Source organism: Oncorhynchus mykiss, chromosome 6, assembly GCF_013265735.2.
Source record: "Oncorhynchus mykiss isolate Arlee chromosome 6, USDA_OmykA_1.1, whole genome shotgun sequence".
NCBI lineage: Eukaryota > Metazoa > Chordata > Actinopteri > Salmoniformes > Salmonidae > Oncorhynchus > Oncorhynchus mykiss.
In genome coordinates, this window is record NC_048570.1 from 10,802,831 (window position 1) to 10,828,522 (window position 25,692).

General features: G+C 42.1%; 1 protein-coding gene across 2 annotated transcripts in view; it reads right to left on the reverse strand.

Annotated features, from left to right (window-relative positions):
• The window catches only part of LOC110525094 (glutamate receptor ionotropic, delta-2-like), a 653,889-nt gene that overhangs the window by 215,527 nt on the left and 412,670 nt on the right, over positions 1–25,692 (reverse strand). For both annotated transcript variants that reach the window (XR_005052012.1, XM_036979367.1), the window contains exons 5-6: positions 19,057–19,110; positions 12,656–12,829 (exon numbers count right to left, since the gene is read on the reverse strand). Coding sequence is in view for 1 of the 2 variants with exons in the window: in XM_036979367.1 (XP_036835262.1) it covers positions 12,656–12,829; positions 19,057–19,110 (228 nt within the window). In the remaining variant the exon portion in view is untranslated. The remainder of the gene's footprint in view (positions 1–12,655; positions 12,830–19,056; positions 19,111–25,692) is intronic.

Sequence of the window (25,692 nt, forward strand, 5' to 3'; positions counted from 1 at the left end):
TCACTGTTCCCAGCAGGCTAGTCTTCTTTACAATTAACTTGTCAGCCAAGGAATTTGATGTGAATAAGTTGTCCTTGGTCACATTTCTGCCTTTGCACATGTAAGGCTCCACGAGTCTCAAAACCAGATAGTTGCTCACCAGCTTGCCCTGTTTCATCTTTCCCCAGATATGGAAAGCCATTGAGCAAGTACTTGGTTTCGACATCTGCGGCTAACCAAAACTTAACTGAAGTCACATGCACCATTATCAGTTTCTATCTGGTTTCTAGGGCCCATTCATCCATTTACGACAAATAAGCTTATTTACATTTTATGTTTATTATGTTACTAGTGTTTGCTTAGTAGCCAGAGCTATGCTACGGCGTGAGTGGTCATGTGCTGAATGCATGAACAGCACGTGAGTGGTCATGTGCTGAATGCATGGATGGATATTCTTGGAAAAAGTCACATTTAGAAAAAATTTGCACCTCTTGAATTGAGAGTTATTTGACAAAGGTAAGTGTAATATAAACTGCAGAATGTGCTCTTTCTGACACTATATATAAATCACAATGTTTTACCTGCATGTGACTATGAAGGAGGATTTAACAAAGCGATCCTCCTTTCCCTGCACTTACTTTCCCTGCAAGATGATCCCATCTCTTCGTGTACAATTTGACAACTGATAGGCCTAATATTGTCACTCATCAGATTATTGTCAATTTGATCTGGTCTACAGGCTAACTCTTATTATGTGTGTAATTCGTTTTGGTATAGTTTAGGTGCAGTTTTGGTATAGTTTAGGTGTAGTTTTGGTATAATTCCAGTGTAGTTTTGGTATAGTTTAGGTGTAATTTTGGTATAGTTTAGGAGTAGTTTTGGTATAATTCCAGTGTAGTTTTGGTATAGTTTAGGTGTAGTTTTGGTACAATTCCAGTGTAGTTTTGGTATAGTTTAGGTGTAGTTTCAGTGGGCCGGCTGTGCAGGCTGACTTGCATTGTTTGTTTCCTGCTCACCGACTTGGATAGAGTTAAGGATGTGTTTTGCACTATTCTAAAGGCTTACTGCAACACATAGCATGTTCTCGTTTCCCTTTACAATACATTGGATTAGTAATGGAGTTACAGTCAATGAAACAGTACCATAACAGCTTATTTTTACAAAGTAAAAGGTAGAAGACAATAGTATCAACCTGCTAGGCACACGGTCAAATGATTAACATGAGTGCCAATGCTGATGAATAGGCATAACACAAACGCATCATTACACTATTGTTGTTCTAAATTAAATCAACCTCTTCAACCTCATCATTCAGTTCACGCCTAATTTCAATTTGATTGTGAAGTAACTTGCACAATTATCGCCCATTCCATCCATTTGTCATTCAGTGGGCTGGCATCTTTTGCTTCGCTGGATAGAGTCAAGGATATGTTTAGCATTATTCTGAAGACCTACTGCCACATGTAGCATGTTTTCCTTTCCCTTATAATACATTTGATTAGTAAGAGAGTTATAGTGAACAAAACTGTCCCATAACAGCTTCTTTTTTACAAAGTAAAACATTAAAGAGAATGGTATCAACCCGCAAGGCTTGCGGTCAAATTATTTGCTGCTGATTAAATAGGCATAACACAAACTCATCATTACACTATTGTCTTTCTAAATTAAATCAACCTCTTCAACCTCCTTATCATTCAGTTAGGCCTAATTTAAATTACATTGTGAAGTAAGGTGCACAATTATCACCCATCCATTCATTTGCCATTCACTCAGTGAGGAGAGAGAGAGACTCATTAAAAAAAACTGTTAAAGAGGCACAAAATCCTTTTCTGTTTGTGATATGAAAATGTTGACGACTGTAAATAAAACACAAACATTTAGGAAAAGTCAGGGAACGAGCAGGACATAGCTTTTTCGGGGGGCTGATTTTTTTAATTGACCAAATCAAACGTCAGTGGCAGTTGGGTTATGGCGGTTCTAGAGCCCAGACCTGTATCCCAAATGGCACCTATTCCCTATATAGTGCACTATTCTTGAGGGCCATAGTCAAAATAGTGCACTATAAAGGGAATACGGTGCCATTTAATTTGGGCCACAGCCGGAGGCCGAAGGGGGAGACAGAGAACAGTTCATTCGGGCCCTGATCGATGGCCCTGTGATTTAGCACAAGCGTTGTCTCCGTTTGAATGGCTGTGTAATAAATAGAGTGTCCATTACGTTTGCCGTTGTTTATTAACCTGCAATGCTCGGGCACACTTGTCACAAAATTCGAGTGCCGTGTTCCAGCGCCCACTGTCCTAACCGGGGATGTGGAACGAGCATGGCATCCCCCTGACATAGGCTTTTATAGCCGGGAGGTCACCCAAGCATCAAATCAAATTGTATCAAATTGTATTTGTCACATGCGCCGAATACAACAAGTGTAGACATTACCATGAAATGCTTACTTACAAGCCATTTCCCAACAATGCAGTTAAAAATCAATAAAATTAACAAATAGATAAAAAATAATAATAATAACACAATAAAAAAAAACACAAAATAACAATAACAAGGTTATATACAAGGAGTAGCGGTACCCAGTCAGTGTACTGGGGTTCAAGAGGTGATTCATTGAGGTAATATGTATAGGTAGGGTTTGGTTAGGTGATTCATTGAGGTAATATGTATATGTAGGGTTTGGTTAGGTGATTCATTGAGGTAATATGTAGATGTAGGGTTTGGTTAGGTGATTCATTGAGGTAATATGTATATGTAGGGTTTGGTTAGGTGATTCATTGAGGTAATATGTATAGGTAGGGTTTGGTTTGGTGATTCATTGAGGTAAAATGTATAGGTAGGGTTTGGTTTGGTGATTCATTGAGGTAAAATGTATATGTAGGGTTTGGTTAGGTGATTCATTGAGGTAACATGTATATGTAGGGTTTGGTTAGGTGATTCATTGAGGTAATATGTATATGTAGGGTTTGGTTAGGTGATTCATTGAGGTAATATGTATATTTAGGGTTTGGTTAGGTGATTCATTGAGGTAATATGTATATGTAGGGTTTGGTTAGGTGATTCATTGAGGTAATATGTATATTTAGGGTTTGGTTAGGTGATTCATTGAGGTAATATGTATATGTAGGGTTTGGTTAGGTGATTCATTGAGGTAATATGTATATGTAGGGTTTGGTTAGGTGATTCATTGAGGTAATATGTATATGTAGGGTTTGGTTAGGTGATTCATTGAGGTAATATGTATATGTAGGGTTTGGTTAGGTGATTCATTGAGGTAATATGTATATGTAGGGTTTGGTTAGGTGATTCATTGAGGTAATATGTATATGTAGGGTTTCTTTAGGTGATTCATTGAGGTAATATGTATATGTAGGGTTTGGTTAGGTGATTCATTGAGGTAATATGTATATGTAGGGTTTGGTTAGGTGATTCATTGAGGTAATATGTATATGTAGGGTTTGGTTAGGTGATTCATTGAGGTAATATGTATATGTAGGGTTTGGTTTGGTTAGGTGATTCATTGAGGTAATATGTATATGTAGGGTTTGGTTAGGTGATTCATTGAGGTAATATGTATATGTAGGGTTTCTTTAGGTGATTCATTGAGGTAATATGTATATGTAGGGTTTGGTTAGGTGATTCATTGAGGTAATATGTATATGTAGGGTTTGGTTAGGTGATTCATTGAGGTAATATGTATATGTAGGGTGAAAAGCAGAAAGTCCAGGTAGATATTTAATTAACTGTTCAACAGTCTTATGGCTTTGGGGTAGACGCTGTTCAGGATCCTTTTGGTCCCAGACTTGGTTCTCCGGTATCACTTGCCGTGCTGTAGCAGAGAGAAAAGACTGTGACTTGGGTAGCTAACCATTTTTAGGGCCTTCCTATGACATTGCCTGGGGCGGCAGGGAAGCCTAGTGGTTAGAGTGTTGGACTAGTAACCGGAAGGTTGCAAGTTCAAATCCCCGAGCTGACAAGGTACAAACCTGTCATTCTGCCCCTGAACAGGCAGTTAACCCACCAGGCTGTCATTGAAAATAAGAATATGTTCTTAACTGACTTGCCTAGTTAAATAAAGGTAAAATAAAGTGATGTACTGGGCCATACACACCACCCTCTGTAGAGCCTTGAGGTCAGATGCTGAGCAGTTGCCATACCAAGCGGTGATGCAACCAGTCAAGACGCTCTCAATGGTGCAGCTGTATAACTTTTTTGAGGATCTCAGGACCCATGCCAAATCCTTTCAGCCTCCTGAGGGGGAAGAGGCGTTGTCGTGCCCTCTTCACAACTGGACTGGTGTGTTTGGGCCATGATAGGTTAATAATGATGTGGACACCGAGGAACTTAAAGCACTCAGCCATCTCCACTACAACCCCATCAATGTGAATGGGGGCATGCTCAGCCCTCCATTTCCTGTAGTCCACAATCAGCTCCTTTGTGTTGCTGACATTGAGGGAGAAATGGTTTCCCTGTCACTTCCCTGTCACTATACTAGCAGGGCTTACCTCATCCCTGTAGGCAGTCCCATCATTGTCAGCAATCAGGCATATCACTGTCAATGTCAGTTTTTTATTTTAACCTTTATTTAATCTTTGGGCTAGGAGACAGTATTTTGACGACTGGATGACAAGCGTGCCCAAAGTAAACTGCCTGTTACTCAGGCCCAGAAGCTAGGATATGCATATATGCATTGGTATATTTGGATAGACTCTAAAGTTTCTAAAACTGTTAAAATAATGGTTGTGAGTATAACAGAACTGACATGGAAGGTAAAAGACCGAGGGCAAACCATCCAGAACATTATTTTTTGGATGAGAGCGCGTACTTTGTTGTTTATCTCCGGTAATGACAATAACGATTCTCCGCCTTAAATTTGATCATTTATTTACAAATTAGGGTACCTACATTTTTTTACTTGTTTGGAGAAGTGTATTGGTAACGTTTGGGAATCATTTTGTATGTATTTTGAATGCAGCGCGCCAGCTAAACTGAGTTTTTGGGGATATAAAGAAGGACTTTATTGAACAAAAGGACCATTTGTGATGTAGCTGGGACCTTTTGGAGTGCCAACAGAAGAAGATCTTCGTGTTGCCCAGCAACAGCCCCAAAACATCACTGCTCTAGAGGAGATCTGCATGGAGGAATGGGCCAAAATACCAGCAACAGTGTGTGAAAACCTTGTGAAGACTTACAGAAAACGTTTGACCTCTGTCATTGCCAACAAAGGGTATATAACAAAGTATTGAGATAAACTTTTGTTATTGACCAAATACTTATTTTCCACCATAATTTGCAAACAAATTCATAAAAAATCCTACAATGTGATTTTCTGGATTGTTTTCTCTCATTTTGTCTGTCATAGTTGAAGTGTACCTATGATGAAAATTACAGGCCTCTCTCATCTTTTTAAGTGGGAGAACTTTCACAATTGGTGGCTGACTAAATACTTTTTTGCCCCACTGTATTTTTATGTGTTGGGGTACAGAGATCATGTTAAACACTATCATTACACACACAGTGAGTTAATGCAACATATTATGTGACTTGTTGAAGCATGCTTTCCCAGGAGATATATATTTTTTAAATAGCTGTGAAATGGTTGTTTCTGGTGAATTTTTAAGGGAAAATACATCTAAAACTGTTCTCTTATTTTGGTCAATATATCACATCTGAAATGCCAATATTTTTCTGTATTTCATTAAAAGGTTGGTATAATTTTAACGTTTCAGTAAGTAACCATGCTTGGCAATTATTTTGTAGAACGTCTGTGAGAAAGATTGATTGAAAGTTTGCTATGTTACATAAGTGCTTGAGGGAGTCTACCATTGAATAAAAATAATTGACAGCATTAAAATATAATTTTCCCCTTCAAAAAAGTGCCTAATGACATATTATCCCATATTATATTATCAGGCTGATATATTATTTAGCAATCAGCATTATCAGCTGTAGCCCAACTGATCTGGCAGGTAGCGGCAGGTAGCCTAGTGGTTAGAGTGTTGGACTTGTAACTGAAATGGTTGCAAGATCAAATCCCTGAGCTGACAATGTAAGAATCTGGCATTCTTCCCCTGTCATGTTCTGACCTTAGTTTCTTTGTTTTAGTTTGGTCAGGGCGTGAGATGGGGTGGGTAGTCTATGTTCTTTTTTCTATGTTGTGTTTATGTGTTTGGCCTGGTATGGTTCTCAATCAGAGGCAGCTGTCGTTCGTTGTCTCTGATTGAGAATCATACTTAGGTAGCCTTTTCCCACCTGTGCTTTGTGGGTGATTATTTTCTGTCTAGTGTTTTCTGTTTAGGTTGTTTCTCAGACAGGACTGTTTCGTTGTTGTTTCGGTCTTTCAATTTGTTGTTTTGTTATTCAGTGTTCAGTTGATTTATTAAATATTAACATGGACACATACCACGCTACGCATTGGTCCGATCTTGACTACTCCTCGTCAGAGGAGGAGGAATTACGTTACAGCCCCTGAACAAGGCAGTTAACCCACTGTTCCTAGGCCATAATTGAAAATAAGAATCTGTTCTTAACTGACTTGCCTAGTTTAAAAAAATGCAGTGTAGTGGCTATATATAAATAGGCTGAAGCATGGGGGTTGCTAGATCAGTGCTTCCAACCTTTCGAGTGATTGCTGCCTTTCATTGTAGGGGAACGTCCCTTGTACTGACTGAGGTTCAGAGAAACAGCTCTTCTTTGCTAGTATATTCTTTAAGTCAGTAGCCAATTAGAAAAAAGTTGTTTCAAAGTTTATAATACCACCAAAGTTGTCTTTGAACTCACAAAATTGAGTCCAATATAACCGTGAACAATTATCACTCGTTTTGAGAAAAAGCTCTCACACACGAGATGTATAACTAGCAATAGAAACTTTCTCCACTTGAAAAATATCCCTTTATATATAATTATTATTCGTGCTTATGAATTTAACATGTTAAATGTGACAGTTCTTTATTTGTTACAAGTAGCTCACATAATTAAGGGTTGAGAAGAGAGAGAAAGTGAGGAGCTCTGTTACCCTTAAAAGCCTTGCACAACTTGTTTTACTTCACAAACCGCGACCTCTGGGGAGTGGGACAAACCGCGACCTCTGGGGATTGGGACAAACCGCGACCTCTGGGGAGTGGGACAAACCGCGACCTCTGGGGAGTGGGACAAACCGCGACCTCTGGGGAGTGGGACAAACCGCGACCTCTGGGGAGTGGGACAAACCACAAGCATAATTGGCGGTGGGTGGATCCAATCATACAATTATGAGGGGGGGGGGGGGGGGGGGGGGGGGGGTCATGGAAATCCTGGGAGTGTGAGGAGGGTTGGCAGTGGTTGACCTGTTGAGATTGGCTCCTATGAGAGGCTGGGTGATCGCTGACCACTGCTATACAGGAAGAGGCAGTGAGTGTGTTTGTGCATACATGTATTCGTGTGTGTGCATAGGCGCGCATGTGTGTGTGTTTGTGTGGGTGGGTGTGGGGGGGGGGGAGTGTGGTCATGCAGACCCAGATGATGCGCTCCAGTCCAGTGTGAAATTGGGCTTCTTCTGGGGCACTCTCCTGACTGCTCCTCTGCCTCCACACTGACAGAAAACACAGGCCTAACTGCACTATTCACAACTGCACCGGGCACACACTGTCCTCCACTGACTGCCGCTGCTCTCCGTCTGTCCTCTCAGTATTCCGCACCACACTTGGCACTGTCTGTCTGTCTGTCTCTTTATGTCTGTCTGTCTGTCTGTCTGTCTGTCTGTCTGTCTGTCTGTCTGTCTCTCTGTCTGTCTGTCTGTCTGTCTGTCTGTTTGTCTCTTTATGTCTGTCTGTCTGTCTGTCTGTCTGTGCCAGTCTTCTACTGATCAAAATAAAAATAATCTCTGTGTATTACTAAGCACGGTCTGTATCTGTCACTGCTAAACTATATATACAAAACTGTGTGGACACCCCTCCAAATTAGTGGATTTGGCTATTTTAGCCACACCTGTTGCTGACAGGTGTATAAAATCAAGCACACAACCATGCAAACAATAGAATGGCCTTACTGAGGAGCTCAGTGACATTCAACTGGGCGCCGTCATAGGATGCCACCTTTCCAACAAGTCAGTTTGTCAAATTTCTGCCCGACTAGAGCTGCCCTGGTCAACAGTAAGTGCTGTTATTGTGAAGTGGAAACGTCTAGGAGTAACGTAGGCCACACAAGCTCACAGAACAGGACCGCTGAGTGCTGAAGCACGTAATGCGTAAAAATCGCCTGTCCTCAGTTGCAACACTCACTACCAAGTTCTAAACTGCCCCTGGAAGCAATGTCAGCGGAATTACTGTTCATCGGGAGCTTCATGAAATGGGTTTCCATGGCTGACCAGCCACACAGAAGCCTAAGATCACCATGCGCAATGCCAAGCGACAGCTGGAGCGATGTAAATCTCGCTGCCATTGGACTCTGAAGCAGTGGAAATATTTTTATGAACAGCGTGACATGAAATGGAAGTGTTCAATCTGTATGATGAATCATCAACGCTCAGTGTGTGTGTGAGTGTGAGCGCTGTTGTAGCCTACCATATTTACTTAAATTCAAAGTGCACGCATTATGCTGAAATAAACATGCAGCCTTGAAATGCAGTTAATACGGTTACAAAATTGTCTCCAACTTTTGAGAAGGGCCATGCTGTTGAGAAGAGCCATGCTGTTGAGAAGGGCCATGCTGTTGAGAAGTGCCATGCTGTTGAGAAGGGCCATGCTGTTGAGAAGTGCCATGCTGTTGAGAAGAGCCATGCTGTTGAGAAGAGCCATGCTGTTGAGAAGTGCCATGCTGTTGAGAAGGGCCATGCTGTTGAGAAGAGCCATGCTGTTGAGAAGTGCCATGTTGTAGAGAAGGGCCATGCTGTTGAGAAGAGCCATGCTGTTGAGAAGAGCCATGCTGTTGAGAAGGGCCATGCTGTTGAGAAGAGCCATGCTGTTGAGAAGGGCCATGCTGTTGAGAAGGGCCATGCTGTTGAGAAGGGCCATGCTGTTGAGAAGGGCCATGTTATTGAGGATGGCAAGGGCCTCGTCAAACGACTATTCGAGGAAGAGGAGAGCAGCACAGAGGATGAAGGTACTGCAAAAGATGTGCAAGCAACACCAAACTCGTCAACAATGTTGCAGCAAGCCATCAACCAACAGGAATCCAACCTCCTGAAAATCCTCTATAAGGAGTTCTTCCTGTTTGAAGCCGCAACCAACAGTTACCTGCACCTGTTTGAGGCACTCGCCATCAAGGCCACCATCCAGGTCACCTTCAAGGACACCATCTAGAACACCATCCAAGTCACCATCCAGGTCCCCATCCATGACACCATCCAAGTCACCGTCCATGACACCATCCAGGCCATCATCCATGACACCATCCAGGCCACCTTCCAGTGCACCTTCAAGGATAGCATGCAGGCCATCATCCAGGCAACCATCCAGGCCACCATCCACGACACCATCCAGGCCACCTACAATGACACCATCCAGGCCAAATTCCAGGTCACCTACAATGACACCATCCAGGCCACCATCCGGGTCACCTTCAAGGACACTATCCAGGACATTATCCAGGCCACCATCCAGGCCATCATCCATGATACCATCCAGGCCATCATCCATGATACCATCCAGGCCATCATCCATGATACCATCCAGGCCATCATCTATGATACCATCCAGGCCATCATCCATGACACCATCCAGGCCATCATCCATGACACCATCCAGACCACCATCCATGATACCATCCAGGACATTTTCCAGGACACCTTCCAGGACATCATCCAGGACACCATCCAGGACACCATCCATGATACCATCCAGGCCATCATCCATGATACCATCCAGGCCATCATCCATGATACCATCCAGGCCATCATCCATGATACCTTCCAGGCCATCATCCATGATACCATCCAGGCCATCATCCATGACACCATCCAGGCCATCATCCATGACACCATCCAGACCACCATCCATGATACCATCCAGGACATTTTCCAGGACACCTTCCAGGACATCATCCAGGACACCATCCAGGACACCACAGAGGTCAGGCAAGCCTTTTTTTAGTCGGCGGACAATTTATATCAAGATCAGGATCCGCCTGAGTGCAGAGGGCACTGTGGTTTTTGAGAGCCCACTTCAGAAGAAAGAATAACAGTTGAACAGGTAGGGCCTATATATGTGCATTATGGGTAGGTTTGTTTGCTACAGGGTGCCAGGTTATTTGATATGTACATTCCTAGAAAAAAACGTAATATCTAGAACCTAAAAGGGTTCTTCGGCAGTCCCCATACTAGAACCCTTTAAGGAACCCTTTTTGGTTCCATGTAAAACACTTTACTTTTTTATTTATTTATCTGTTATTTTACCAGGTAAATTGATTGAGAACATGTTCTCATTTACAGCAACGACCTGGGGAATAGTTACAGGGGAGAGGAGGGGGATTAATGAGCCAATTGTAAACTGGGGATTATTAGGTGACCTTGATGGTTTGAGGGCCAGATTGGGAATTTAGCCAGGACACCGGGGTTAACACCCCTACTCTTACGATAAGTGCCATGGGATCTTTAATGACCTCAGAGGGTCAGGACACCCGTTTAACATCCCATCCGAAAGACGGCACCCTACACAGGGCAGTGTCCCCAATCACTGCCCTGGGGCATTGGGATATTTTTTTAGACCAGAGGAAAGAGTGCATCCTACTGGCCCTCCAACACCACTTCCAGCAGCATCTGGTCTCCCATCCAGAAACTGACCAGGACCAACCCTGCTTAGCTTCAGAAGCAAGACAGCAGTGGTATGCAGAGTGGTATGTTCTACATAGTACCCAAAAACATTAGACCTGAAACCAAAAAGGAACAGCTGAAGAACCCTTTTGGGGCCCTTTTTTATAAGACTGTAGCCCATAACCTCAGTTTGTGTGGCTCTCTTCATGCTAGATTTGTTAGGCTAGGTTGGAGTTATTTATTTAATGTTATTATGTAGACCTAGTCCAAGTTTGTGACGCCAGAAGGCTCAAGTTTTATTTATTTTCACGCCTTCTCCCGCTCCCCTTCTCCAGCGCTCCACGTCGCCGGTCTACTAACCACCGGCCCTGGCATCCATCATTACGCACACCTGGCATCCATCATTACGCGCACCTGGTATCCATCATTACGCACACCTGGACTTCATCATCACCTGGATGACCTTCCCTTTATGTAGCTCTCAGTGGCCTCAGTCATCAGACAGTGTTGGTTTGTTTTCCTTCACGTTCTGTACGCTTCTCTTGTTTTGTTAATCTGCATTCTTCATTACTAAACTCGTCTGCTACACCTGCTCCCTGAATCCCGGTGTATATGTGACAGTGGCTATATTTGGGATATGATGTAGGCTAGCTTATGCGTTTTGACCAATTGTTAAAACAATTGTTGCCTAAGTGATTCAGTCTGTTTCAAAACTCCGACATAAATAGGCATAAACATTTAAAAAAACAAGACACTGAGCTCTAGAAATAGACTACCATACATTTTCAGGCTAAAGTAGGCGAACTAATGATGACGAATGATAATGAATGATAATGAATGATGACGAACGATAATGAATGATAATTCATGATAATGAATGATGGTGAATGATAATGAATGATGACGAATGATAATGAATGATGACGAATGATAATGAATGATGATGAATGATAATGGATGATAATGAAGGACGGCGGATGATAATGAATGATAACAAATGATAATGAATGATGGAGAATGATAATGAATTATGCTGAATGACGACGAATGATAATGCATGATGGCGAACGATAATGAACGATAATGAATGACGACGAATGCTAATGAATGATGATGAATGATAATGAATGATAATGAAGGACGGCGGATGATAATGAATGATAACAAATGATAATGAATGATGGAGAATGATAATGAATTATGCTGAATGACGACGAATGATAATGCATGATGGCGAACGATCATGAACGATAATGAACGACGACGAATGCTAATGATGATAATGAACGATAATGAATACTGATGAATGATAATGAGTGATAATGAATGACGACGAATTATAATGAATTATTATTATGTATAATAATGTTGCCCAACTGGTTTTATATGAATGACACTTCCGGTTTTGGCGGGAAATACCGGCTTACCGGGGAGAAAAGTGATTTATTCCCTGGAAGGAAAATGTTTAAAATTAGGTGAAAATATAAAACCCTAGGTACAATGTTCTTTTCCTCCCTGCATTTGTTGTATTTGAAGGCTTGATGTTCAACAATAATTATAGACACAATATTGCTGCCCAGGGACACATTTTATTTTTTATAACAACAAAGAAATGATGTGCCACATTTCCATGATAATATTGCAATGAATTATGATGTTTGATACAAACAAATTGTGGGCCTACTTCTCCAAAAATGAATTACAAAGCCGGGAAGACAACACAAGCCTGGGGGCACAGGGCGACAACGTTGGTGCCATCAACAACTTTGAGATCATTTGAAGTTGTGAAATTGTAGGAAAAGGAGGGGTGGCAAAGGGGGTAATGAGGGGACAATGACACCATATTCCCTATGAAGTGAACTACTTTTGACAGGGCTCTGGTCTAAAGTAGTAGACTATATCATCAAAAGGGAGCCATTCGGGGGACACCCTTGGTGTGGTGTGTGTTACCTCCAGTGTCTGAGCTTTGGGGTCCTTGGGGTCGCAGAGGGAGGTGTTGATGCGGTGGTTGTGCTTGACACAGCGCTGGCTGGTGTTCTGGGGCAGGGGGAAGGTCTGCCTGATCAGGGTCAGACGCCCAATTGACTTCATCACCAGTTCTTGGACGTCCTGGTCTGAGATTTCCTGCAGGATCCCAAAGAGTCCCACCCACACACACACACACACACACACACACACACACACACAGACAGACAGACAGACAGACAGACAGACAGACAGACAGACAGACAGACAGACAGACAGACAGACAGACAGACAGACAGACAGACAGACAGACAGACAGACAGACAGACAGACAGACAGACAGACAGACAGACAGACAGACAGACAGACAGACAGACAGACAGACAGACAGACAGACAGACAGACAGACAGACAGACAGACAGACAGACAGACAGACAGACAGACAGACAGACAGACAGACAGACAGACAGACAGACAGACAGACAGACAGACAGACAGACAGACAGACAGACAGACAGACAGACAGACAGACAGACAGACAGACAGACAGACAGACAGACAGACAGACAGACAGACAGACAGACAGACAGACAGACAGACAGACAGACAGACAGACAGACAGACAGACAGACAGACAGACAGACAGACAGACAGACAGACAGACAGACAGACAGACAGACAGACAGACAGACAGACAGACAGACAGACAGACAGACAGACAGACAGACAGACAGACAGACAGACAGACAGACAGACAGACAGACAGACAGACAGACAGACAGACAGACAGACAGACAGACAGACAGACAGACAGACAGACAGACAGACAGACAGACAGACAGACAGACAGACAGACAGACAGACAGACAGACAGACAGACAGACAGACAGACAGACAGACAGACAGACAGACAGACAGACAGACAGACAGACAGACAGACAGACAGACAGACAGACAGACAGACAGACAGACAGACAGACAGACAGACAGACAGACAGACAGACAGACAGACAGACAGACAGACAGACAGACAGACAGACAGACAGACAGACAGACAGACAGACAGACAGACAGACAGACAGACAGACAGACAGACAGACAGACAGACAGACAGACAGACAGACAGACAGACAGACAGACAGACAGACAGACAGACAGACAGACAGACAGACAGACAGACAGACAGACAGACAGACAGACAGACAGACAGACAGACAGACAGACAGACAGACAGACAGACAGACAGACAGACAGACAGACAGACAGACAGACAGACAGACAGACAGACAGACAGACAGACAGACAGACAGACAGACAGACAGACAGACAGACAGACAGACAGACAGACAGACAGACAGACAGACAGACAGACAGACAGACAGACAGACAGACAGACAGACAGACAGACAGACAGACAGACAGACAGACAGACAGACAGACAGACAGACAGACAGACAGACACCCACCCACCCACCCACCACAGGAAAAAGTGTGTTCAGAAGAACAGAGGGAAACCAATTATTTGCCGTATAAACAAATACACAACTGATATAAAGGGATTTATTGTAATCATATACTGCACTAATCGTATAGTAATCATATAGAAATCGTATAGTAATCCTATAGTAATTGTATAGTAAGCGTATAGTAATCCTATAGTAATTGTATAGTAAGCGTATAGTAATCCTTTAGTTATTGCATAGTAATCCTATAGTAATCGTATAGAAATTGTATAGTAATCCTATTGTAATCGTATTGTAAGCTTATAGTAATCCTATAGTAATTGCATAGTAATCCTGTAGTAGTTGTATAGTCATCCTATAGTAATCCTATAGTAATTGTATAGTAATCCTATAGTAGTTGTATAGTCATCCTATAGTAATTGTATAGTAATTGTATAGTAATTGTATAGTAATCGTATAGTAATCCTATGGTAATTGTATAGTAATCGTATAGTAATCGTACAGTAATCCTATTGTAATCGTATAGTAAGCTTATAATAATCGTATAAGTAATCGTATAGTAATCCTATAGTAATTGTATAGTAATCCTATAGTAATTGTTTAGTAATCCTATAGTAATCGTATAGTAATCCTATTGTAATCGTATAGTAAGCTTATAGTAATCCTATAGTAATCCTATAGTAAATTTGGCGGCAGGAAGCCTAGCGGTTAAAAGCATTGGATGCATTGGGCCAGTAACCAAAAGGTGAAAAGTATGTTCTCTTGAGCAAAGCACTTAACCCTAATTGCTCCTGTAAGTCACTGCGGAGAAGAGTGTCTTCTAAATGACTAAAATTTAAATGTAATCATCAATATGTCATGGATCAATTCATACGATAAATTGCATTTATTATACTATTTCCATATTGTGTTAAGAAAGCACTTGTGCCTCGTGCATCTAGCCATTATTAATTTGATGTAAACCCTGATCACATGAGAGGGGAGTGAGTGAGGTGCATAGAAGAGAGAGAGCGCATGTGCATGTGTTCGTCCTTGTGGAACCTTGCTAATTTTAGCCTAAAGACATCTCCCTCTTTTTAGACCGGACATGCAGAGCGCGGGGAGCAGGGTCTGATGATTTAATGAATGCAGACGTCGGAACGTCCCTGGTGAAGGTAGCTCCAAAACTCCACCAAGCTGTTCTGGCTGGCTGATTTTTATTTGCACATGTTTCCTCTGCATGACATTGGTGATGGTGACCGCGTTCACTAATATCACTGCTCTGGTGGCCATTCTCCACATCCAAACAGAACGCAACGATACACCTGTCTGCCAACAGAGGAACAGCCAATCTAGTTTCAAACGATTTAGCAACGTGATGTGTCAAATTCTGGTCTCTTTGTAATAGGCAACAGCCCAAACATTTTCCCCCGGTAAAACGAGGAAGGGGATTATCTCGCTAAGCTCTGACAAAAAGCGGAATAAACACAGAAAAGTGCTAAGAAAGTTGCTGCCAAAAACATCTTTGCCGTTCCCCGAGCATAGCGTGGTCAAGGGCCAGAAAATAAATACTGTCAGGGAGGCATTTGTTTTTTACACGTTTTTATTAGCAGGAGTACAAACTCCTCCAAAGTGCTGGTACGTACCAATTGACAAACGTCAACTCATTTGACTTTCAGTGGACATGTACTAAAAGCTCTTGGCATGTCGTCAGTGTAAATTATTGGGACATGACTGTGGTCCCTCTGGGGGACTCGGTGGTTAAAGCTTAATTAGGGTCAGGGATTTGCCCCGACTTGTTTTCTGTCAAACTTTCTGTCTAGATTACATGACATATCAGCCATGACTAGGAGTCCGCATGGCAAGGAGAATGTCATTTAACTTGACGTGTGATACTTTTGGACAAATGCTAAGGCGATTGACATTTAAAATAGGAGAGCGGGTTCTTCTCTGAATAGACCAAAGCGATTACAGATGCCGTATCTTAATTTGATCATCCTGTTGTTGCAGGAACTTGTAGCAAACTTGTTCAGATGTCAGATCTTAACTTGAGCAGTTCTCTTTCTCTCCATGCCGGGGCAGTCGAATCATGGGGATCAGGGCTTGCTATCAAAATGATGTTCTCTCTTGTTCGCTCAAACGCTAAGCCTATTACTGCAACCCAAACATTTACAAGAACGTATCTGAAATGCAGCCGTACACATCAACAACCATCATTTTATATATCTTAAAAACACAAGATAGATATTGGTCTCCACTAGGCTAAGGCATACAAGAGTCTCCTGCATAGTAAGGTTACGAATGAACTGTCAAACTTGAGATCAATCATGGGGTGGTCTAGCAGTTAGGGCTGCTGCCTTTAGGGTGAAAATATAGGTCTACCGCATGGGCTCGGTTCCAGCCCACATCCTTCTGGCATGAACAACTCAATCCCCTGATTGACTTGATGTAGTTACACATTTCAGTCCAGGGTTCACTTTGGTTGCAAGCATCTTCTAGAGAGCGGTAATGAGGTGACCAATAATGGTTGCAATTAAGATCAGCTGTGCAGGTGAATTCAGTGTGTATTGATGGTTTAACGAGGCAACTGGTTAAGGATGCACTAAGGATGCTGCCTTATGAGGCAGAATTTCTAGGAAGGATGTCAAAATTGGCATGTCCCAATCACATGCATCCTTTGCTATCCCCATAACACCTGGCGGCACAGCAAAAATGTGAAACAAATGTGGAATTAATGGCGGACAGAAGTCCCCCGCTTGGGATAACATTTTCCAGAAGAATAAGGATTACCCTTGTCTGTTTGATCGTTCGTCTGTAGCAAACTGGCTCAAATTAAGATCCTACATCTGTAGGTTCAAGACAACAATGTCACCTAATATATTTCTGAATAAGTTTAAGCTGCTTTCTATGCTCTTCAGTCTGAGTTAAAGTAATGCCAACAGTCTAGTATAGTTCTGGTATTACTGGCATATTCTTTAGCTTTGAATTCCTATCCATGGCATCTTTGTATTCTGAGAGTGACGCTGTGCCGATTCACACGTCAACCTACTGTATTCAGGTTGGTCTTTTAACACGAGTCAGCAAGACCACCCCATGCAGGGACTGTGAATGTCTGGCTATGTCCCAATTATCTCTCTTTTCTCACAAAAGTGTACACTGTCTACTTCCCGTCACTGATTTGAAAGGATATGACAGGTACATGAAACCCCCACCATGTCCCAACAAATCCACTGCTATTAGAGTTGTGGGAAGTAGTGAACGAGAGATATATTATTAGGATGCACCCTCTAGTTCCCTCAAACCTATCCTGGTAACTACAGGGGACCATCCCCCAGCAGCCCCAAATCCATCCTGCTCTTATTGAGGAAGAGCGTGGAAAAACATCCCTCCGTCTCGGCGGACCCCATTTCAATTTCTCTTGAAGTGGTATTATTTTTTTCCTCACTTGCCAGTATTCATTTGGATCAGTGTGTTGGCATTTGTGCTCATTCACCCCGCCATGTGGAACAAGCCAAGCAGGGAGGCATGGAAGGAAAGGGCGAGAGAGAGAGAGAGAGAGAGAAGGCAGACTGTTCCAGTCTGTCTTCATGCCATACGTCCCCAGATATAGAGGGTCAGTTATACGTCCCCAGATATAGAGGGTCAGGTATACGTCCCCAGATATAGAGGGTCAGTTATACGTCCCCAGATAAAGAGGGTCAGTTATACGTCCCCAGATATAGAGGGTCAGTTATACGTCCCCAGATATAGAGGGTCAGTTATACGTCCCCAGATATAGAGGGTCAGTTAAACGTCCCCAGATATAGAGGGTCAGTTGTACGTCCCCAGATATAGAGGGTCAGTTATACGTCCCCAGATATAGAGGGTCAGTTATACGTCCCCAGATATAGAGGGTCAGGTATACGTCCCCAGATATAGAGGGTCAGTTATACGTCCCCAGATATAGAGGGTCAGTTATACGTCCCCAGATATAGAGGGTCAGTTATACGTCCCCAGATATAGAGGGTCAGTTATACGTCCCCAGATATAGAGGGTCAGTTATACGTCCCCAGATATAGAGGGTCAGTTATACATCCCCAGATATAGAGGGTCAGTTGTACGTCCCCAGATATAGAGGGTCAGTTATACGTCCCCAGATATAGAGGGTCAGTTATACGTCCCCAGATATAGAGGGTCAGGTATACGTCCCCAGATATAGAGGGTCATTTATACGTCCCCAGATATAGAGGGTCAGTTATACGTCCCCAGATATAGAGGGTCAGTTATACGTCCCCAGATATAGAGGGTCAGTTATACGTCCCCAGATATAGAGGGTCAGTTATACGTCCCCAGATATAGAGGGTCAGTTATACGTCCCCAGATATAGAGGGTCAGTTGTACGTCCCCAGATATAGAGGGTCAGTTATACGTCCCCAGATATAGAGGGTCAGGTATACGTCCCCAGATATAGAGGGTCAGTTATACGTCCCCAGATATAGAGGGTCAGTTATACGTCCCCAGATATAGAGGGTCAGTTATACGTCCCCAGATATAGAGGGTCAGTTATACGTCCCCAGATATAGAGGGTCAGTTATACGTCCCCAGATATAGGACTGTCAGTTATGAACGCTCTGCTTTTCAATCCGAACTTCAGTGGGGTGAGTTGTAGATAAAGGAACATCATTATAGCCATCATCTCTCATTCATACTAAAGATCAAACCTGTCCTTTCAACATGAAACATGTTAATTTATGTGTGTGTCTTTGTTTGTGTTCATTTTGAGGGTATTTGTGATACACAAATTGTGTTCATTTTGAGGGTATTTGTGATCCCCCCCCCCCAGTGTTCTGCAGTACCCCCTACTGTTACCTCGGCAAACAGCTATAAGCATACCCACCCCAAACACAACAACAACACCACAACCCAGCATGCCACACTGTAGCCTTGGCTGCCTCCACACTGACCTCATTGATGCTGATCCAGTGACAGTCGAATGCCATGAGATTCGTCTCCACAACCTGAAAAACACAACGATAGAGAGAGAAGAAGAAAAACCGATTAGAATATATATTCAGGAATTCAATACATATTTTGTCAGGATTGACCAGCCTGAGTAATATTATACATTTCTTAAATATGGCATCTGATGGTGCAATTATCCACTTTAAAGCAAATGCTTTTGACTGTGTTCCCTTTCTGACGCCTCTGACTGTAAGTAGACTGCAGTCATGAAAGCTGTCAAGCTATTTAACCCACGGGAAAGTTCAGCGTTACAGTGGGATTGGAAGTTAAAGGCAATGGTCCCGCGTTAGCAGACAGTATACACGGTAAACACTGCATATGTCCTTTACATCTCTATCACGCAATCTGTAATGATACACACTGAACAGAGACACACCATCTGTAATGCTTCAGTGATACACACTGAACAGAGACACACAATCTGTAATGCTTCAGTGATACACACTGAACAGAGACACACAATCTGCAAGGCTTCAGTGATACACACTGAACAGAGACACACCATCTGTAATGCTTCAGTGATACACACGGAACAGAGACACACCATCTGTAATGCTTCAGTGATACACACTGAACAGAGACACACAATCTGTAATGCTTCAGTGATACACACTGAACAGAGACACACAATCTGTAATGCTTCAGTGATACACACGGAACAGAGACACACAATCTCTAATGTTTCAGTGATACACACAGAACAGAGACACACAATCTGTAATGCTTCAGTGATACACACTGAACAGAGACACACAATCTGTAATGCTTCAGTGATACACACTGAACAGAGACACACAATCTGTAATGCTTCAGTGATACACACTGAACAGAGACACACAATCTGTAATGCTTCAGTGATACACACTGAACAGAGACACACCATCTGTAATGCTTCAGTGATACACACTGAACAGAGACACACAATCTGTAATGCTTCAGTGATACACACAGAACAGAGACACACAATCTGTAATGCTTCAGTGATACACACTGAACAGAGACACACAATCTGTAAGGCTTCAGTGATACACACTGAACAGAGACACACAATCTGTAATGCTTCAGTGATACACACTGAACAGAGACACACAATCTGTAATGCTTCAGTGATACACACTGAACAGAGACACACAATCTGTAATGCTTCAGTGATACACACTGAACAGAGACACACAATCTGTAATGCTTCAGTGATACACACTGAACAGAGACACACAATCTGTAATGCTTCAGTGATACACACTGAACAGAGACACACAATCTGTAATGCTTCAGTGATACACACTGAACAGAGACACACCATCTGTAATGCTTCAGTGATACACACTGAACAGAGACACACAATCTGTAATGCTTCAGTGATACACACAGAACAGAGACACACAATCTGTAATGCTTCAGTGATACACACTGAACAGAGACACACAATCTGTAAGGCTTCAGTGATACACACTGAACAGAGACACACAATCTGTAATGCTTCAGTGATACACACTGAACAGAGACACACAATCTGTAATGCTTCAGTGATACACACAGAACAGAGACACACAATCTGTAATGCTTCAGTGATACACACTGAACAGAGACACACAATCTGTAATGCTTCAGTGATACACACTGAACAGAGACACACAATCTGTAATGCTTCAGTGATACACACTGAACAGAGACACACAATCTGTAATGCTTCAGTGATACACACTGAACAGAGACACACCATCTGTAATGCTTCAGTGATACACACTGAACAGAGACACACCATCTGTAATGCTTCAGTGATACACACTGAACAGAGACACACAATCTGTAATGCTTCAGTGATACACACTGAATAGAGACCCTCATTTTATGGACATCATGAGACAGCTGGGTGGATCATGCTATATGGAAATGCTGTAGTCTCTCATAAAACATGGAGTATGCTGTGGGTGGGAGAAAAACCCATGAATACTTTATACAAACAAGCATAAATATGTATCCATGTCAACTCTTAACTAGCGATAATATTTTGGCATCATGGAGCAGCTAATGGAGCGAGCGAACACTATAATTTGTGTAATTCCAGTGAGCAGAAATGACAGTTGCTGTAAAGCAAACACACAATGATAGAAATTAGGGTGGATCGCTGTGGGAGCACTTAAACTTAAACACACACACACACGCACACACATATATTGTGTGTTTACAGGTGAGCGAGTAGCGCATCCTGAGTGCTGTATGTAGATTGATGTCAAAACCCTCTCCCTCTCTCGCTCTCTCTCTCTCACACGCACACACACACACACACACCACAAACACACACACACACACACATACACACACACACACACACACACACACACACACACACACACACACACACACACACACACACACACACACACACACACACACACACACACAATCATAATAATAATAACAATAATATATCAAATAAAAACAAACTTTGTTTGTCACATGCGCCGAATACAACAGGTAGACCTTACCATGAAATGCTCACTTACAAGCCCTTAACCAACAATGCAGTTCAAGAAAGAGTTAAGAAAATATTTACCAAACCAACTAAAGTAAAAAATAAAATAAAAAATAAAAAATAAAATAACAAGAACGAGGCTATATACAGGGGATACCGGTAACAAGTCAATGTGGGGGGGTACTGGTTAGTACATGTAGGTAGGGGAAAAGTGACTATGCATAGATAATAAACAGTGAGTAGCAGTAACAATAACAAGTCAATGTGGGGGGGTACTGGTTAGTACATGTAGGTAGGGGTAAAGTGACTATGCATAGATAATAAACAGTGAGTAGCAGTAACAATAACAAGTCAATGTGCGGGGGTACTGGTTAGTACATGTAGGTAGGGGTAAAGTGACTATGCATAGATAATAAACAGTGAGTAGCAGTAACAATAACAAGTCAATGTGGGGGGGTACTGGTTAGTACATGTAGGTAGGGGTAAAGTGACTATGCATAGATAATAAACAGTGAGTAGCAGTAACAATAACAAGTCAATGTGGGGGGGTACTGGTTAGTACATGTAGGTAGGGGTAAAGTGACTATGCATAGATAATAAACAGTGAGTAGCAGTAACAATAACAAGTCAATGTGCGGGGGTACTGGTTAGTACATGTAGGTAGGGGTAAAGTGACTATGCATAGATAATAAACAGTGAGTAGCAGTAACAATAACAAGTCAATGTGGGGGGGTACTGGTTAGTACATGTAGGTAGGGGTAAAGTGACTATGCATAGATAATAAACAGTGAGTAGCAGTAACAATAACAAGTCAATGTGCGGGGGTACTGGTTAGTACATGTAGGTAGGGGTAAAGTGACTATGCATAGATAATAAACAGTGAGTAGCAGTAACAATAACAAGTCAATGTGCGGGGGTACTGGTTAGTACATGTAGGTAGGGGTAAAGTGACTATGCATAGATAATAAACAGTGAGTAGCAGTAACAATAACAAGTCAATGTGCGGGGGTACTGGTTAGTACATGTAGGTAGGGGAAAAGTGACTATGCATAGATAATAAACAGTGAGTAGCAGTAACAATAACAAGTCAATGTGCGGGGGTACTGGTTAGTACATGTAGGTAGGGGTAAAGTGACTATGCATAGATAATAAACAGTGAGTAGCAGTAACAATAACAAGTCAATGTGGGGGGGTACTGGTTAATACATGTAGGTAGGGGAAAAGTGACTATGCATAGATAATAAACAGTGAGTAGCAGTAACAATAACAAGTCAATGTGGGGGGGTACTGGTTAGTACATGTAGGTAGGGGTAAAGTGACTATGCATAGATAATAAACAGTGAGTAGCAGTAACAATAACAAGTCAATGTGGGGGGGTACTGGTTAGTACATGTAGGTAAGGGTAAAGTGACTATGCATAGATAATAAACAGTGAGTAGCAGTAACAATAACAAGTCAATGTGGGGGGGTACTGGTTAGTACATGTAGGTAGGGGTAAAGTGACTATGCATAGATAATAAACAGTGAGTAGCAGTAACAATAACAAGTCAATGTGCGGGGGTACTGGTTAGTACATGTAGGTAGGGGTAAAGTGACTATGCATAGATAATAAACAGTGAGTAGCAGTAACAATAACAAGTCAATGTGCGGGGGTACTGGTTAGTACATGTAGGTAGGGGTAAAGTGACTATGCATAGATAATAAACAGTGAGTAGCAGTAACAATAACAAGTCAATGTGCGGGGGTACTGGTTAGTACATGTAGGTAGGGGAAAAGTGACTATGCATAGATAATAAACAGTGAGTAGCAGTAACAATAACAAGTCAATGTGCGGGGGTACTGGTTAGTACATGTAGGTAGGGGTAAAGTGACTATGCATAGATAATAAACAGTGAGTAGCAGTAACAATAACAAGTCAATGTGGGGGGGTACTGGTTAGTACATGTAGGTAGGGGTAAAGTGACTATGCATAGATAATAAACAGTGAGTAGCAGTAACAATAACAAGTCAATGTGGGGGGGTACTGGTTAGTACATGTAGGTAGGGGAAAAGTGACTATGCATAGATAATAAACAGTGAGTAGCAGTAACAATAACAAGTCAATGTGGGGGGGTACTGGTTAGTACATGTAGGTAGGGGTAAAGTGACTATGCATAGATAATAAACAGTGAGTAGCAGTAACAATAACAAGTCAATGTGCGGGGGTACTGGTTAGTACATGTAGGTAGGGGTAAAGTGACTATGCATAGATAATAAACAGTGAGTAGCAGTAACAATAACAAGTCAATGTGCAGGGGTACTGGTTAGTACATGTAGGTAGGGGTAAAGTGACTATGCATAGATAATAAACAGTGAGTAGCAGTAACAATAACAAGTCAATGTGGGGGGGTACTGGTTAGTACATGTAGGTAGGGGTAAAGTGACTATGCATAGATAATAAACAGTGAGTAGCAGTAACAATAACAAGTCAATGTGGGGGGGTACTGGTTAGTACATGTAGGTAGGGGTAAAGTGACTATGCATAGATAATAAACAGTGAGTAGCAGTAACAATAACAAGTCAATGTGGGGGGGTACTGGTTAGTACATGTAGGTAGGGGTAAAGTGACTATGCATAGATAATAAACAGTGAGTAGCAGTAACAATAACAAGTCAATGTGCGGGGGTACTGGTTAGTACATGTAGGTAGGGGTAAAGTGACTATGCATAGATAATAAACAGTGAGTAGCAGTAACAATAACAAGTCAATGTGGGGGGGTACTGGTTAGTACATGTAGGTAGGGGTAAAGTGACTATGCATAGATAATAAACAGTGAGTAGCAGTAACAATAACAAGTCAATGTGCAGGGGTACTGGTTAGTACATGCAGGTAGGGGTAAAGTGACTATGCATAGATAATAAACAGTGAGTAGCAGTAACAATAACAAGTCAATGTGGGGGGGTACTGGTTAGTACATGTAGGTAGGGGTAAAGTGACTATGCATAGATAATAAACAGTGAGTAGCAGTAACAATAACAAGTCAATGTGAGGGGGTACTGGTTAGTACATGTAGGTAGGGGTAAAGTGACTATGCATAGATAATAAACAGTGAGTAGCAGTAACAATAACAAGTCAATGTGGGGGGGTACTGGTTAGTACATGTAGGTAAGGGTAAAGTGACTATGCATAGATAATAAACAGTGAGTAGCAGTAACAATAACAAGTCAATGTGGGGGGGTACTGGTTAGTACATGTAGGTAGGGGTAAAGTGACTATGCATAGATAATAAACAGTGAGTAGCAGTAACAATAACAAGTCAATGTGGGGGGGTACTGGTTAGTACATGTAGGTAGGGGTAAAGTGACTATGCATAGATAATAAACAGTGAGTAGCAGTAACAATAACAAGTCAATGTGGGGGGGTACTGGTTAGTACATGTAGGTAGGGGTAAAGTGACTATGCATAGATAATAAACAGTGAGTAGCAGTAACAATAACAAGTCAATGTGGGGGGGTACTGGTTAGTACATGTAGGTAAGGGTAAAGTGGCTATGCATAGATAATAAACAGTGAGTAGCAGTAACAATAACAAGTCAATGTGCGGGGGTACTGGTTAGTACATGTAGGTAGGGGTAAAGTGACTATGCATAGATAATAAACAGTGAGTAGCAGTAACAATAACAAGTCAATGTGCGGGGGTACTGGTTAGTACATGTAGGTAGGGGAAAAGTGACTATGCATAGATAATAAACAGTGAGTAGCAGTAACAATAACAAGTCAATGTGGGGGGGTACTGGTTAGTACATGTAGGTAGGGGTAAAGTGACTATGCATAGATAATAAACAGTGAGTAGCAGTAACAATAACAAGTCAATGTGGGGGGGTACTGGTTAGTACATGTAGGTAGGGGTAAAGTGACTATGCATAGATAATAAACAGTGAGTAGCAGTAACAATAACAAGTCAATGTGCGGGGGTACTGGTTAGTACATTTAGGTAGGGGTAAAGTGACTATGCATAGATAATAAACAGTGAGTAGCAGTAACAATAACAAGTCAATGTGCGGGGGTACTGGTTAGTACATGTAGGTAGGGGTAAAGTGACTATGCATAGATAATAAACAGTG